At 44.4% G+C, this 16,442-nt stretch overlaps 2 protein-coding genes across 4 annotated transcripts in view; both read right to left on the bottom strand.

Annotated features, from left to right (window-relative positions):
- The window catches only part of LOC116745560 (RAD52 motif-containing protein 1-like), a 44,778-nt gene extending 41,202 nt beyond the window's left edge, over nucleotides 1-3,576 (bottom strand). For all 3 annotated transcript variants that reach the window (XM_032616372.1, XM_032616374.1, XM_032616373.1), the window contains exons 1-2: nucleotides 3,447-3,576; nucleotides 2,887-3,066 (exon numbers count right to left, since the gene is read on the bottom strand). In XM_032616372.1, the coding sequence (XP_032472263.1) occupies nucleotides 2,887-3,066; nucleotides 3,447-3,542 (276 nt within the window). In that variant the 5' untranslated portion in view covers nucleotides 3,543-3,576. The remainder of the gene's footprint in view (nucleotides 1-2,886; nucleotides 3,067-3,446) is intronic.
- Nucleotides 3,577-4,485: 909 nt separating this feature from the next.
- LYZL6 (lysozyme like 6) lies at nucleotides 4,486-11,368 on the bottom strand. The gene is made up of 5 exons (XM_032617392.1): nucleotides 11,291-11,368; nucleotides 8,191-8,418; nucleotides 6,811-6,969; nucleotides 5,825-5,903; nucleotides 4,486-4,836 (listed from the first exon to the last, which is right to left on the bottom strand). Exons 2-5 carry the CDS (start codon nucleotides 8,327-8,329, stop codon nucleotides 4,767-4,769), a joined length of 447 nt encoding a protein of 148 aa, XP_032473283.1. The 5' UTR covers nucleotides 8,330-8,418; nucleotides 11,291-11,368; the 3' UTR covers nucleotides 4,486-4,766.
- Nucleotides 11,369-16,442: the final 5,074 nt, after the last annotated feature.

Below are 16,442 nucleotides of genomic sequence, written 5' to 3' on the forward strand. Positions count from 1 at the left end.
GTTATTTATTATTTTTAAGTCAGTACTTTTCTGCATCATTTCCAGGGCCCCTGATTAACCGGAAGGTTCCCTGACCTCTGGTGGTGAAAGTGATGATGAAAGCAACCAAGGAAACCCAGCAGAAGCCTATTATGGGGCTGGAGGTAAGCAAAGGAAGTGAACGGTTTTAGTCGTCTCATCCTGTAGCTCCTGCTTGAGAATATGAGCTGAAGAGGAGATAAGATGGACCTGCCACTGAATTAGGACCTTAATCTGTAGCACCCCCTCCCCAAGTTACTAACCCCTGTTAGAAGAGGGAATACGTATACCTCTCTAAATGTAAATAAAGCAACCAAAACAATTAGAGGTTCATCTGCATTAACAAGCTTCTTTGAGAGTGCAAATATTTCCAGTTTTAACTCTATAAATAACTTACATATTACTGTGGAGTTTTTCCATCACTAGTTCTTTCTTAAATGTCTATTTCCATTTTGAACAGCGTGTAGTATATAAATATAGTCATAAAAATTCAAATAATACAATAAAGTCAAAGCATTGTTAATTCTTTGATTTGTTTGTGCATCTTCCCCGTCACTAGTTTATGAGCTCCTTAAGTGCTTGAAGGAACTGTATATTATTCTTTCCTTGTTACCAGAAACAAGCATAGGTCTTGGCATATAATAGGGGAGTGATGGTCTGTTGACTGAGTGAATGAATGAGTACATAAGAAAATGAAATTATTTTCTCCAACTGAAGCTGCCTGCTGGGAAGGAGAAATGAAGACTAATTTTTAAATGTTGACTGTCGCATGGGAGGCTAGGCCCTGTACGGTGAGTCATAATGGAGCTGTCCTGGACAATTAGGAAGCTTCAGAAGGGCTCTGAGCCCCTGGGTAGTAGAGACAGTTGACATCTGGGATAACCTTGCCACAGTTCTTGTTGGCAAACATATCTCTTCATGCTACTGAGAAAAACTCAGATACATTAGGCCTCTCCTTCATTTTATTTTAAGATGTTATTATCTCTTCTGTATTTATAAAAAATACAAGGGAAAAAAGATAAGAAGTATGTATAACTGCCAATGAATAAAAGAACTCATAATTGGAACTTCCCTGCAGTGCAGTGGTTAAGACTCCATGCTCCCAGTGCAGGGGGCCTTGGTTCAATACCTGGTCAGTGAACTATGTCTCACATGCATGCTGCAACTAAGAGTTCACACACCACAGTTAAGGAGCCTGCGAGCCACAACTAAGGAGCCTGCCTGCTGCAACTAAGACCCGGTGCAACCAAATAAATAAAATTTTAAAAGAACGCATAATTAAAGTAGGTAACAATTTCAGGCGTGTGGGCAGTAAACTAAGGCTCTGCATTAAATAAGGAAATCTAATACGAATGCCCTTTCCTCTCAACTCTATAGTGACTTGTAGAACATTCTATCAGTGCCGAGCCTTATGCTGTGAAAATCTCAGAACCTAAGCTTATGGAATGGTCTTCATGTCCAATATAAGAAAAGAACTCATTACTCAAAACTGACACCAAATAACTGTTTCATAGTCTTTCCAGGACCATCTGTAATATCTGAGTGGTTATGTGAAATGGTCGCAGGGTCTGCAAACAAAAGAATGCCTGACACAAAATCATTTCAATCCCAGGGAGTACAGCCAGGATTGAAGAGGGTGGTAAACAGGGTACAGAAGTGGGAGGTAGTGTACCTGGAGTCACATCTGAGGAGAGTTCTCAGATTCAATAAAGGTGAAATCAGTGAGTAAAGAAATATGGGTGAGAATAGGCAGCAAGGTCAGTAGGAAGTAGCCAGAGCGAGAAGCCAATCAGAGAAGACACACAATTATAAAGGGAAAGTTCTGGGAAATCTAAGCCTCACTCACTTATTCAGAGGAATTGAAAAGGTCCTTGAAAAAGGAATGGTGGCTGAATGGAGGCACATAATGAAATGTTAATTCTGGGGAAGTAAAATTGGATGGCATGTTAATATGGAATAAGGTTTCTACAATGCATGAAAGAATATTTTAACCATTTTCTGAAATGTGAAGGGAGTTCTGAATAGGCAGTTTGAGAGTGGTGATGAGGCCTCCTTTATGTTACATCTGACAAAAGTTCCTCAAGCTCCGGACTTCCCTAGTGGCACGGTGGTTTAGAGTCCACCTGCCAATGCAGGGGACACAGGTTCGATCCCTCGTCCGGGAAGATCCCACATGCCGCAGAGCAACTAAGCCCGTAAGCCACAACTACTAAAGCCTGCGTGCCTAGAACCCGTGCTCCGCAACGAGAGAAGCCATCGCGATGAGAAGCCCACACACCACAAGGAAGAGGAATCCCCGCTTGCCGCAACTAGAGAAACCCAGCGCGCAGCAACAAGACCAACGCAGCCAAAAATAAATAAATAAATAAATTAATTAATTAATTAATGAAAAACGTTTGTCAACCTCACACATTTGAAATCCACATAAAAGTAAATATAAGGAAGACTCTTGTGAAGATTTCTTAAATTAAGGGGCAGCATAATATGACATGGGGTTTAACATCAGTTAAGTTTGGGTGTGGCCTCTAGTTTCCACCTTTACTGTCATGAACCTTAAGTAAGTCACTTAACTATCCTGAGTTCGAGTTTCTTCATCTAAAAAAAAGAAAGAAAGATCTGGGGAACTGGGGGATCAGTGCAGCAGTGAATCTGAGAGCATTCTGTACACCACAGTGCTGTACAAACGCTGGCCTTTCCCCGCCCCCAACCCCCGGGATCTTAGTTCCCGGACCAGGGATTGAACCCGGGCCCTCAGCAGTGAAAGTGCAGAGTCCTAACACTGGACCGCCAGGGAATTCCCGATGGCCTATCAGTTTTAAATTCAGCACTTCATCCCAGTAGAGCGAGGAATTCCACATTTGGACCCACCTTCACTGGAGATGTCTGAAAAAGCTGCTTCTGGTCGCATGCCTTTTGGGCTCTGTGGGCATCCCTTGCTGAATAAAACTTGATGATGCCATAGAACCCAGGACCGGCCACTGCTGCCTTTGGGAAGACTCGGACCGAATACAGAAGGCCAAACTGGGAGAAGACTGTGAACAGAGAATGCTGTAGGGTGGTCCCATGCTAAGTAAGTGCAGGAAATTTCACGCCCAGGAAAACAAACCGCCCATTCCCTTATATTCCCCCAGCCCTTCGCCACAGGCAACTGTGGTGAGCCCGCAACTCCAAACACTTCTCATTTTATGAACAAGTTTCCCTCTGAAATCTTAAGCTTCGAGAAGCATTAGGAGGCAATGCCGTCTGTTGGCAACTATCTCTCAAAAATCTCTGGGGGCGAGCTGACTGCTCAGGTCGGCTCTAGAACTAAGATTCCTCTCAGCGGAGACCACAGGCAGATGAGGTGCTGAAGCAGTACCCCGGGCCGCCCAGTTACTGGGGCGCGGGGCGGCTTCCTCCACCCCTCCCTCCGCCCCGGCTCGGCTCACTTGCAAGGCCTCGGCCGTGGGTCCAGAGCTCAGCTCCCACACCAGCAAGGTTTTGTCACCCGCGACGGGAACCGTAAAAGGTACCAACTCCGCCATTCTACCGTTACCGCGCGTGCGCGGTTCTAGGCGCAAGCGGACTGCGCCTGCGCACGCGCTCCCGCGCGTTTTAAAAAAGGGAGCCTGAGGGGCGGAGCCAGCTCGGCGGGAGTGGGACGGGGGCGGTGCTCGGACCTCTCCCTCGCTCCTCCCACTCCGGGCTTGCCTCTGCCTCTAGTTCCCCTTCCGCAACCCGCGCGCCCAGAAGTTTTGGAGTTTAGCGTTTCTATTCAAGTGTATTTTTAGCGTAGAGTCCAAAGTGTGAGTTTACAGGATCGAATGGTGCGGACATCTTTACAGCAGCTGGCTTCATCTTCAAACTCCCAGAGAAGACTAGAGTACTAAGTAGTTAGTGCTAACTATCCACTAAACTTTTAAAATTTAGATTTCCCGACTCTGTGTGAGAAATGTCCACCAAAGATGCAATCCCTCGACTTGAGTGTTTGCATGAGTCTTAAATATGCAAATCAAGGTATAACATTAAAGCCATCAACAGTCTAGTACGAAATTCTTAAAAAGCTGGTTTCCAGTCCATTTTCCTAAAGTACTGCCAAATAACCAGCACATTTCTCCATCCCCACCACGACTTTCTCCACCTCAATATATCAGACCCTTATCCCCACCCATTACCTACTTCTGACCTCTTTTACTTCAAGAATTGTTGACTTTGGAGGAATTACTTGGATCTTGATACTGTTTCAAACCAATAACTATAGATTTATTATCTATATCATTATCCATTGCATTCATTGTATGTATCCATATATTCATTGTATCCATTACCTGTGCATGGAGAAGATCCATAATCTTCTGCAGATAGATTATGAACACCTCATGAACAATATTTACAGATTTATCATCCTTTTTCTGGTACCTAGCACACTCATACTCTATTAGGTACTCAAATATACTTGGGATTAATCATGACTAAATTAACACATTCTTTGCACAAGGAATGCTTTAATAATTCCAAAAATATAGAAAATTCTTCATCGTGGTCTTCTTGGTTTGCAAATGACAGTCAGGAACCGGGGGCCTGGGCCTGGATAGGAACAAGGAGGAAGCCCTAGAAAACTATTGATTCCTGGGGCTCTGGTCAGTTTTATTTGTAAATGGGAAAGGAAGAAAATAACATGAGGTGGAGGCAAGAGGAAGAAGAAATGAAGAATTCCCAAGTGAGGAGAGGAGTTCTGGAATGACTCCACCACAGGCCTGCTCCCTGTCTCATGCCAGGTGGCATCCTGTCATCCAGTAGGAGAGTGGCCGGCCTGCACAGTGCAACCTCCATTTTATCCTGTGGAGAGAAAGAAGATTGGTTCTTTTTAAAAATTTAATCAATCAATTTTTTAATTTAATCAATTTTATTTATTTCTGGTTGTGTTGGGTCTTCGTTGCTGCACATGGGCTTTCTCTAGTTGCAGCGAGCGGGGACTACTCTTTGTTGCGGTGCGCGGGCTTCTTATTGTGATGGCTTCTCTTGTTGCGGAGCACAGGCTCCAGGCGCGTGCGCTCAGTAGTTGTGGCACATGGGCTTTGTTGCTCCACGGCATGTGGGATCTTCCCGGACCAGGGCTCGAACCCGTGTCCCCTGCATTAGCAGGCGGATTCTTAACCAATGAGCTACCAGGGAAGCCCAGCAACACTTTTTATAGAAAATGTTGCTGCCAATTATGTAGAGAGGGCCCGTGGCAGCCGTGTTTATGTTGCTTAATTTCTTCCATGCCTGTAGCTGAATGAATGGAGCTGGGACACAGGGTCCAAGCTGAACCCATCAGATCCTCCCTGCCAGGCACTTGGACTGGGACTGAGCCTAGCTAGTCTCTATGGTTGCTTAGGACATTAGCCCATAGATTCAGGGCAGACATAGTCTGTCTGGTAGACTGTAGAGCAGAGAAAGCTGGTCTGCAGAGGGAGTAGTGAAGCCAATGCACAAAGAGAAGCAGAAACCTGCAAAGGGAAGTTTCTAGCCCTGCTTCCACCCTCTTCCTGAGGCCCAGCTGCACCCCTCGTGTGGGCTCAGCAAGACACCTTGTCCTCTCAGAATAAATCTCCCCCAGCTAGCACAAGTTGTTCTGTTCCAGCAACCAAAAGGGTTTTGTTTAATACGGTGTCAGAGGAAGAGCCAGATCCCAGGTCTTCTAAGTCGGAGTTCCAAGCCCTGCCACATCCCACATTTTTCTAGGCATAGAAAAGGTCAGGTCCTGGCCTACTGTCCCTTTTTCTGTCACTACATCTTGCTTAAGGCTCCGCCCACTAACTTCGTCCCACCATGGCCTCCTCACCAGTTCTTCATCCCCCTTGTTCCGGACACAATCTTTTTCGCACAGTTGATGATTGAAAGAAGATTGGGGCTCAGCAGTTCTGAAAGGGAGAAAGACAATACCCGTCAGAGCACAGGGGACAGTCCCGAAGACCGGCTCTCCCTGCAAGGCATGTGCCACCCAGTGGCTGAGCACTTCCGGACGAGACAAGTCTTCCCCCTCACAGGCCCATTTGGACATCCATACAATGGCTGCTGGAGGTTGGGGATGGTTGGGGGGTGGGGTCAGGAGGGGCAGGAGGGCTGAGATTTGAGCCTGTTTACTGTCATACTTCCTAATGGATGGTAGTTCACCCCAAGTGTGGAGGATTCTAGGGAAAGGAAATGCCAAAAGAGGCAGCACAGAGACGAAGGAAAAGTCGTGCCTAAGGAGGGAGGCTCTTCAGGTGAAGAGCCCAGGGCCATTAATCAGAGTACAAAGGAGGAGATGGGGGACAGAATCACAGACCTGTGGAGCCTCCTGGATTAGCCCTGAGGTGGGAGTTTGCACTTGGCCTTCGGTCAGACCATTAGCCAAAGGCAGCTCTACTTGGTGGTGAGAGCTGAGCCTTCAGGGCCACCAGTTTGGCATTCAGCACTGGTTCTATGAGCCTCAGTTTGCTCACCAATAAAGTGGGGATCATACTAGTTTCTACTGCATGGGAAGTTGGATGAAATGAGCTATGTATGTAAAGTACTGAGTATATAATACGCTCTCAGTAAATGCTGGCTGTTGCACTGCTCTGCTGCTACTGCCTGTGCAGAGCTTCTCTGGACCCTGCTAGCACACTGCAGAACCGCCTATGGGCATTTAGGGGCACGAGTCAACCCTCTGCTCAGTAACGGGATTCCCTGATTCCTTGAACCAATCCTCTGGGGTTGTTTCCAGGCTGTGTGTGGGAAGGGAAGTCCCGTGAGCAGAGCCTGGTCATCTCTCTCACCTCTCCCACCCTGGGGCCCTGGCCAGACCTTGACAGTCCACTTGGCAAATGTTTTCCGTGTGACTCTTGTAATCATTGCACCAGTAGTGGCTGTTGATCTGGAAGATGCCATAGTCAAAGCTGCCATCTGTATTTTCATTTACCTTTGTTATGTTGAAGTGACTTTCCACGAAAGCCAGGCACAGCCCTTAGAACAAGGAGAAGAGGGTTTTTAGATGGGGGCCAAGCTGAGGGACAAGGAAGACGGAGGAGAAAGGGAGACGAGGAATCACAAGAAAGGAAGAGGATTCCCTGGTGGTGCAGTAGTTAAGACACCTAAGCCCGTGTGCCACAACTACAGAGCCTGCACTCTAGAGCCAGCGAGCCACAAGTACTGAAGCCCACGCACTCTAGAGCCCGTGCTCCATAACAAGAGAAGCCACCGCAATGAGAAGCCTGCACAACTCAACGAAGAGTAACCCCCGCTCACCACAACTAGAGAAAGCCTGCGCACAGCAACAAAGACCCAACACAGCCAATAATTAATTAATTTTTTTTAAAAAAAAAAAAGAAGAAAGGAACAAAGCCTAAGAGGCTAGATGGGGCTAGTGGGCCAGAAACACCCATTAGCTTCTCCTCTCATTCTTCAGTCCATCCACCCATCAGTACAACCACTCATCCGTCCATCTGTCCATGCATGATTTCTGCACTTAATGATCACCTACTGTGTGCCAGAAACTGTGCAAAACCCAGTGAGGGACATATAGCTGGCTCAAATGCAGATGCTGCCTTCAAGGTGCCTATAGAATAAGAATGAAGATATGTACCTAAAAAACCCACAAAGCAAGATGAAAGGAGAGAGTGTTATAAGGCAGATGTGCCTTACATTTCTGGGCAAGAGGGAGCTATCTCTACCATGGAGCAGGATGAAACCTTTGCACTGGCTGTTCCCGCTGCCTGGAATGCTCTTCCGCCAGATGTTTGGGGTACTAGGTCCTTTATTCCATTCAGCACTGCTCAATGTCACCTCCTCAGAGAGGCCTTCCTTGACTTCCCCCTCTAGAACAGTGTCCCCCATCACTCCTCACTGCTTTATTCTTCTGCATAGCATTTATCACCACCAGGAAGCACTTCATATATTTGTGTGTTTCTTTCTTGCTGTCTCTTCCCCTAGAATGTGAACACTATGAGAGAAGGAGCTGTGTTGATATCTGTATCCCCAGCGCCTAAAATAGTTCCTGGGACATAATAAGTGCTCAGTTAAGAATCGTGGAACAAATATCGAATGTTGGGAAAGGCTTCTTGGACAGGGCTGCTTTTTGAACTTGACTTTGAAAAACAAATGAGAGAAAAAGAAAGATGGCCACGGAGGGCATGACCGGGAGAGGAGGAGAAAGGGGGTGTGAGGGTGTGAGGAAACGGCACTCACAGTCACTCAGGGAGTAGCCCTCAAAGCCAACCAAGTCCTCCTGGTGCAGCACCTTGGCCAAGTCACATCGGTTGATGAGGCTGGCTTGATTCACAGCAACGAGACAGCTGACCAAGGAGATGAGTAGCAGGGTCGTCATCCTCAGAGGGGAGGAGACGCAGTGGAGGGTGAGCAGAGGAAGGCCTGCAGGTCCTAGGGTCTCCCAGGAGAGAGAGTCTTCTGGGGAATCTGGAGAGAGCAACCACATGTCCTCGCTTACTCACTGCCCCCCTCCTGGCTGTTTCTCTTTCCTCTCATGTATTATTTTATAAATACATTTTTTTGGGGGGGGTCTCCTGTTGTTTTGTTTCTGTTTTTGTTTTTGTTTTTCCTAGTCTAAAATTAACGATGCTGGGGCATGTCAAATAGAAATGAGAGCCAGCTCAAAGGGGTACCCACTGGCCAAATCTGGAACAGCATTTTTTGGGTAACAGCTTTACTGAGATATGATTCACAATATATAATTCACATACCATACACTTAATTCATTTAAAGTATACAATTCAATCATTTTTCACAGAACTGTGCAACCAATCCCACAGTCAACTTTAGAATATTTTCATCAACCCGAAAAGAAACCCCATATCCGTTAGCACTCACTGTCTGTTCCACTTCCCTCCAGCCTCTGGCAACCAATAATCTACTTTCTATCTCTATAGATTTGCATATTCTGAACATTTCATATAAATGAAGTCATACAATATCTGGTCTTTTGTGTTTGACTTCTTTCACTTAACAATGTTTTCAAGGTTTCATCCATGTTGTAGCATGTACCAATATTTCATGCCCTTTCACGGCTGAATAGTATGCCATTGTATGCATATATCACAATATGGTTATGCATTCATCGGTTTGTGGACATTTAAGTTTTTTCTATTTTTTGCCTATTATGAATAATGCTGCTATGAACATTCGTGTACAAGTTTTTGTGTGGACAAATGTTTCCATTCCTTTGGATACATACCAAAGAGTGGACTTGCTGGGTCACATGGTGACCTAAAGTTTAAACTTTTGAGGAATTGCTGGACTTCCAAAGCGGCTGTACCATTTTACATTCCCATCAGCAATGTATGGAGGTTCCAATTTCTCCACATCCTCACCAACAGAGTTATTAACTGTCTTTTTGATCAAAGCTATCCTAATGGGTGTAAAGTGGTATCACATTGTGATTTTGATTTACATTTGCCTCATGGCTAATAATGTTGATCATCTTTTCACATGCTCATTGGCTATTTGTGTAACTTTGGTAAAATGTCTTTTCAGAACCTCTGCCCACTTTTTCAGTTGGGTTGTTTGTCTTTTCATTATTGAGTTGTAAGTGCTCTTTACATATTCTGGGTATTAGAACCTTATCAGATACTTGCTTTGCAAATCCTCACATTCTGTGGGTTGCCTTTCACTTTCTTTTCTTTTTTAATAAATTTATTTATTTATTTATTTTTGGCTGCGTTGGGTGTTTGTTGCTGTGCGTGGGCTTTCTCTAGTTGTGGCGAGTGGGGGCTACTGTTGGTTGCAGTGCGTGGGCTTCTCTTGTTGCGGACAAGGTTGAGGTGGCTTCTCTTGTTGCAGAGCACGGACTCCAGGCACGTGTGCTTCAGTAGTTGTGGCATGTGGGCTCAGTAGTTGTGGCTCACGGGCTCTAGAGCACAGGCTCAGTAGTTGTGGCATACAGGCTTCGTTTCTCTGTGGCATGTGGGATCTTCCCAGACCAGGGCTCAAGCCTGTGTCCCCTGCATTGGCAGGCAGATTCTTAACCACTGCACCACTAGGGAAGTCCCGCCTTTCACTTTCTTGATGGTGTTGTTTGAAACACTAAAGTTTTAAATTTTGATGAAGACTGATTTATGTATTTTTTCTTTTGTTGCATATGCTTTTGGTATCATATATGTGAAACCAATGCATAAAGGTTTCCAAGGTAATCTGGAACAATTTGACCATCAAAATAAATGATGATAGTGACAGATTATCACCCACTGAATGAGATAGGAATCCATGAGTTCATAACAGTAATAGATAAATAGATACATAATGGGGATTAAAGGGGAACTCTTCTTGACGAGAAAATGCTGACTGATAAATGTGGAGGGAGTCATGAAGTTCGAAAATTACCATCTTGAAACCATCATAAACTGGTTTGAGCAAGAAATAATCATCAATAGATGCTGAATATGAGGGGGTGGGAAGCTTGGTGAAGAACTGAGTATGTTCATGGTCTTAAAGTATCTCCCCTTGATTGCATGAGAAAAACAGTAACAATACAGTGGAGAAACCAGACAGTATTTTGACCTGGTAATCAAAATTAACACCACCAGTGAGGGACAGAGAGAAATTATGTGCCTCCAGATGTGATACCCTGAGAAGGACACACATCACTTATGCAGCATTCTGGCCAGAGATGCATAACCTGTAGCTAATCTTGAGGAAACATCAGACAAAGCCAAATGGAGGGGAAATCTATAAGATAACTGGCCTGGGTTCTTCAAAATGACCAATGCCATGAAAGCAAAGAATGAGGCTATTTCTATCACTAGGGGTGTGTGTGTGTGTGCGTGTGTGTGTGCGCGTGTGCGTGCGTGCGTGTGTGTGCGCGTGCGTGTGCGTGTGTGTGTATCTTTCCCATTAAAGTAGGTGTATGTCCCTGAGGATTCCTCCATCCACTAGCTTCATGAGTCAGGTAGCTTCTTGGACAACATGGCTACCCTGATGCCTGTCTCCTCACGGATGTTTTATTCTGTCTCCTAAGACTCACTCCATTGCAGCCTGAGCTTGCGACCATTCTTTTGCCTCTCTCTTCCACCCTACAGTTGCCAGATTTAGCAAATAAAATTACAGGATGCCCTGTTACACTAGAAGTTCAGACAAACAACAAATAAGTTTTTAGTGTAAGTGTGTCTCATGCAACCTTACTCTACCCTGACTCGGTAGGGTCCTACAGAGACAGGTATCACTGAACCTCGGAAAGCAGGGAGCTCCATCTCTGCCCATGAAAGCCCCTCTTGGGGTTCCCTGGGGAAAAAGTGGTTCGGACAGGTGTACCTCCAACTTCCCCTCCCGAGCTTACCACTCTCCTATCCCTCTCTGACCCCAGGTCCCAGCCGGCCTAGGGCTTCCTGGGAGAATCTGTAGAACAAAGCCTTTTGGGTAGGAGCCTCCTCTTCCTCATGGACTACCCTCTGGCCCCGCCTAGCTCACCGCTCTCCATGTTCTAAAGAAGACGGGAGTGCTCAGCCATCCCCACCTTCTGGAACCCCAGTTCTGTGATGTCATCACTTTCCTGGAAATACTCTGGTCTTACATGCAAATTGGCTCAGTCTTGAGGCCAAACTTCAGGCAGAAATGGTAGATGGGCCTGGAGGGATTGGTGACAACTGTGGGATAGGGTAGAGGGGGCTGGTTGTACTGTCTGGGCACCTCCCTTCCCTTCTGGGAACAGTACCACCTTTAAGGGAACTCCTTCCCCCATGGTGCTTTAGTGCCACAGTCACAGGGCCCTGCACTCCAGGTGACAGGGTGTGCCCGTGCCCCAACCAGCGTATCTTGAACTGAAATTAAGCAGAGCAGCTCAGCTTCTCCCAGGTAGACTTTGGGTGTGGGGCCAGAGGCGGACAGTTTGGAATCACGTGGATACGGCCCATCCGAGAGAATAAGCCTCCTTGAACAGGGATCAGAGTCCAGACAGGATTCCAGCCCCAGGGTCCACCCTTTCTGCAACCTAAACACCCTTTTGCCCTTACTACTACCCTATGATTCAATAAATGTCCTTTCTTGTGTAAACACGTTTGAGTTGAGTTTCTGTCACTTACAACCAAAAGAGACCTGTCAGGAGAGAAAGCATGGGGTTAACCATCCACGGAATGGTGACCTGACAACCTGTCACCTCCCCATGAAGGCCACACGTCTTAGTATCATTTGTCAACAAAGTCTGGGAGACATTTCCACCAACCATAGCAAAAAGGAAGCAAGAGAAAATTCTGTTACTGATGTTCACTCCACCCTCTGAAACAGGGTGATAAGGTCTGACAGAAAGGAAGTAGGAAGAGCTTTCTAAATGGGCAGTGATGCCCCATACCCTCTGGCTTTGGACTTCCCTCCCCAGTGGGACAGCAGCGCATTGCATCTTGGGATGTGAAGGCAGCCGGAGCTCTGGTGGAGGTTGAACTCTGGGAGGAGGGTATTCTCTGGGTACCACTTTATGAAGTATCGTTTGGGGCCAAAAATATGCAGGTGCCTCAGATGACCCAAACTACCATGTCTGTGTAGAATCAGAGACCTGGGTAGGAGGAGAGGCTTCCATAGCCCAGGACCACATGCTGGAAATTGGGCCAGGGGAGGGTCTCCCTGCAGCTTAAAGTCTTAGAGGGGATGATGGCAGCACTCAAAGGGGGACCAGAGGGACCCTCCACCCCCACCCCCCAACTGTGACAGACATGAGCCCTGAATGGATTCCTACCCATTCAAGGACCTGGCACCCAACCTGGGACCCAACCTGGGACCCAACCTGGGACCCAACTTGGGACCCAAGGATAAATTCGGAATGTTGCAACCTGGGACAAGAAGACATGGAAGCCACAGATCATTGGTCTAAATAAATATTTACAAGTTATAAGTCAAACTAACAAGCTGTTAACTAAAATATTTTTATCCTCATACTCTGACAAACATTCCTTTAAAAGGATAAAATTTTAAAATGTGTATGAAGCTATGCTTTATATATGACTGAAAGTTAGCAAAATGTCAAAGATGAATGAATTTAACCTTTATTCCACACGTCTAGGTGCTCTGTTAACGGGCTGACAATGTTGGGATGAATAACAGACAGATGCATAATTCATAAAGGATTATAACTATTCCATGAAATTCATTTTTCTTATCTCCCTTTCAATACAATCACTAATTATATTACTATTATCAAGATTTTTCAATATATTTAAGAATTTAAAACATAATTATATTCAAAGTACAAAATTTTAAATATATTTTCATCAAAAATATAAATTTATGTGAAAAATGTATTAATTTTCTGTTTTCCAAAAATGAGCTTTTTTAAAATATTGAAAGGTATCTAATAATTCAAAAGGCAAAATACAAATTAACATGAATATTAAATTTTTATATCAAATTATTTCTATAAATCCAAACACTTTCTTTTACTCTTTTTTTTTTTTTTTTTTTTTTTGCTGTACGCGGGCCTCTCACTGTTGTGGCCTCTCCCGTTGCGGAGCACAGGCTCCGGACGCACAGGCTTAGTGGCCATGGCTCACGGGTCCAGCCGCTCCGTGGCATGTGGGATCTTCCTGGACCGGGGCACGAACCCGTGTGCCCTGCATCGGCAGGCGGACTCCCAACCACTGCGCCACCAGGGAAGCCCTTCTTTTACTCTTTGAAAGCTTAATTAAATTTTATCAAGTAACTTTTAATTTTAAAATTTAACTTAAATTTTATTTAAATCATAAATTAATTTTAAAACCTTGTTTAATTTAAAACTTTTAAAATGAAAATGTTACAATTCATAAGTCTAGCATTCAATGTCCATCCTGTTGCTAATGTAAAGAATTAGTATCATGTTATGTCTGAAGTCTAAACATATAAAAATTTAAGAGTAATATGTAATGTGATTTATGCAATACTACAAAAATTTCCTCAGCTTTTTACAACTGAGGCAAATACTGTACTAATTCCCGTGTACTTCCAGAACCATGAGTAGAAACATTAAAATAAGAATGGTACCACTCAGAACTACTAGAAAATGATATTTCATTGTGTTCAAATCTATTGCGTTCAAGCTACCTGAGAGGAAAGCTCTGACAAGTTAGTCTTTTCTCTTTCCTAAGTTCTTTTCTGCTCAAAGCGTCTCTGGACTCTGAAATTGTACCAAGCAGGAGTCATTAAGCGTTCATCAAACCTTTAGACGCAGTTGAATTTTTCCCCATGAACACAGGGTAAGATGTAAAGAATCATCTCCCCAGGGCCTAAACATTGTTAGTCAAGAGAGTGGATGTTTCGGGTTAAGTCGTGCTGTGCCAGTGCTGAGTGCCAGATCTGCAGTGACAGAGGCATCCTGTGGTCTAATTTAATTATCTTGTCTGCAGGTGCACTAAGCACAGGCCCAGCTAGGGGCTCCACTTGTCAGTGTTAATGGCAATACTGGAAAAGTATGCTCTGGCGATAAATTGCTATAGAAACCAGAGGAAAAGTTAAGGAAGTGTCTGCTTTGAGTTTTCAATAAAATATGAGAAACCCCCCAAATGATACCGCTGGCTGAAATGCAGAATACAAGGAACTAAAATCCAGTGACAGAAATGAAATCTGTATTGAAGGCAGGAAGAGCAGAATCCACAGGGCAGAAGAGTCAATCAAGGCTGGAATCACACACTTGGGAAGTTCTTCAAATGCAGAGCAGAAAGACGTGTGGAAAACAATGGGACCAAAAAAGGATGTATATGGATGATAAAGATTAGAGACTTAAACTGGGACAAAGACACCAGAGCTGAAAAAGGTGAGTTTGCAGATCTACAGGTAACCTGTGTTCCAGGAAAAATACATGAAAAGACAGTCACTACTGAGACATATTCAAACCATATATTCATAAGACTGAATTTTTGACTTTACTTGTAGGCCTGTACTTTACCCCACAGAACATATACCTTCTCAAATACTTCAGGAATAGTGATGAAATTGATTATAAACTAGGCTACAAATAATACCACAATTTGTCCCCAAAGGAAGAATTACGTAAGCTCTGTACTCTGGCTATAATTTAAAAACCTCAGTTTCTTATAACTTTAACAGAAACATACACACACACACACACACACACACACACACACACACTCTCACACACACACACACACACTTTTTCCCCTCTGAATAATTATTGAGTCAAAGGCAAATTATAATCTGGAATAACAGGTTTGCAAAACAATGAAACTGACATTAATATATTAAGTGTCTGAAATTTATTTAGAAGTAAATTCATAATCTTAACTGCTTTCATTCAAATAAAACAAGCAAACTGAGCATTCAACTGAAGAACTTAGAAAAAGTAGAAGAAAAACATTCCCAAGGAAAACAGAAGGAAGCGAAACATAAGAATGAAAGTGTAACGTATTTAATTGGCTTCAGGGGGAAATATTGGGTGACGAGTTAAAAACGAAGTTAAGAAGCAAAGACTAGAGAACCTGAATATTACGTGTCCCACTATGGACTTTGGATCCTTCTCTGTAGCATTAGTGTTGTGTAAACTAAATATTTCAAAGTTTCTGGAGTGAATTCCTTGCAAGGACTGGCCACTCAGAAGCCAAGGGTTACCAGCAAGCAACAGATTTCTTTAATAAAAACACAGTGGGTAGATTATCCAAGAAAGTAAATATAACTGAAGGTTCTAAAGCCTTGATACCCCAAAAGCATTGCCAAACACTTTCTCCCATAAAATCATATTTTGTCCCAAGGGGGGACCCCTGGCAGGACTGAGAAGTACCATTGCCTGCTGCTGGACCTGGGAGCATGGAGCAAGGAGGGAGACTTATGTCTCTGCTCAGGAAAGTGCAATGGAAGCGCCTAGATTGTGCTGTGAAATGCAAGATGAGTGAAATACACACCTGCCTTTGAAAAATCAAATATGGACCTTAGCAGGTCCGTAAGTCTGAGTAATTAATAGACTGGAGAAATTCCATGATGGTCCAGTCCAGACACATCATTCACATAGTTCAAAAAGAAGCATGCCACCCTGATGGTCAGCCCTTCGAGAAATGAATCTTTCCACTGAGCTAAAATTTGCCTGTGTCCACTTTCTCTGCTTAAACTCAGTCCCCACACGTCATCCACCCAGCTTCGGACCCTCTTGCATGGGGTGGCCAATTGCTGGCCTTTGGAGTCAAACCAAAATTCCTGGCAAAGAACTGGGCTCATATAACTGCACGTATAGGTAAAGCATGTGACTACATCATTATATGTTTTAGTGTAATCATGCCTGAGCATCTTCATAGAACTTGCCTATTATTTTATTACTTTCCCCCAGTTTCTCTTTTATATTATAGTTAAAGCATTATGCTGATTTTTAAATTTACCGTCATTATGAATGGATTAAACAAATCAATAAAAAGGAATGAATGGGGCTTCCCTGGTGGCACAGTGGTTGAGAGTCCGCCTGCCGATGCAGGGGACGCGGGTTCGTGCCCCGGTCCGGGAAGATCCCACGTGCCGCCGAGCGGCTG

Source organism: Phocoena sinus, chromosome 20 (genome assembly GCF_008692025.1).
Source record: "Phocoena sinus isolate mPhoSin1 chromosome 20, mPhoSin1.pri, whole genome shotgun sequence".
NCBI lineage: Eukaryota > Metazoa > Chordata > Mammalia > Artiodactyla > Phocoenidae > Phocoena > Phocoena sinus.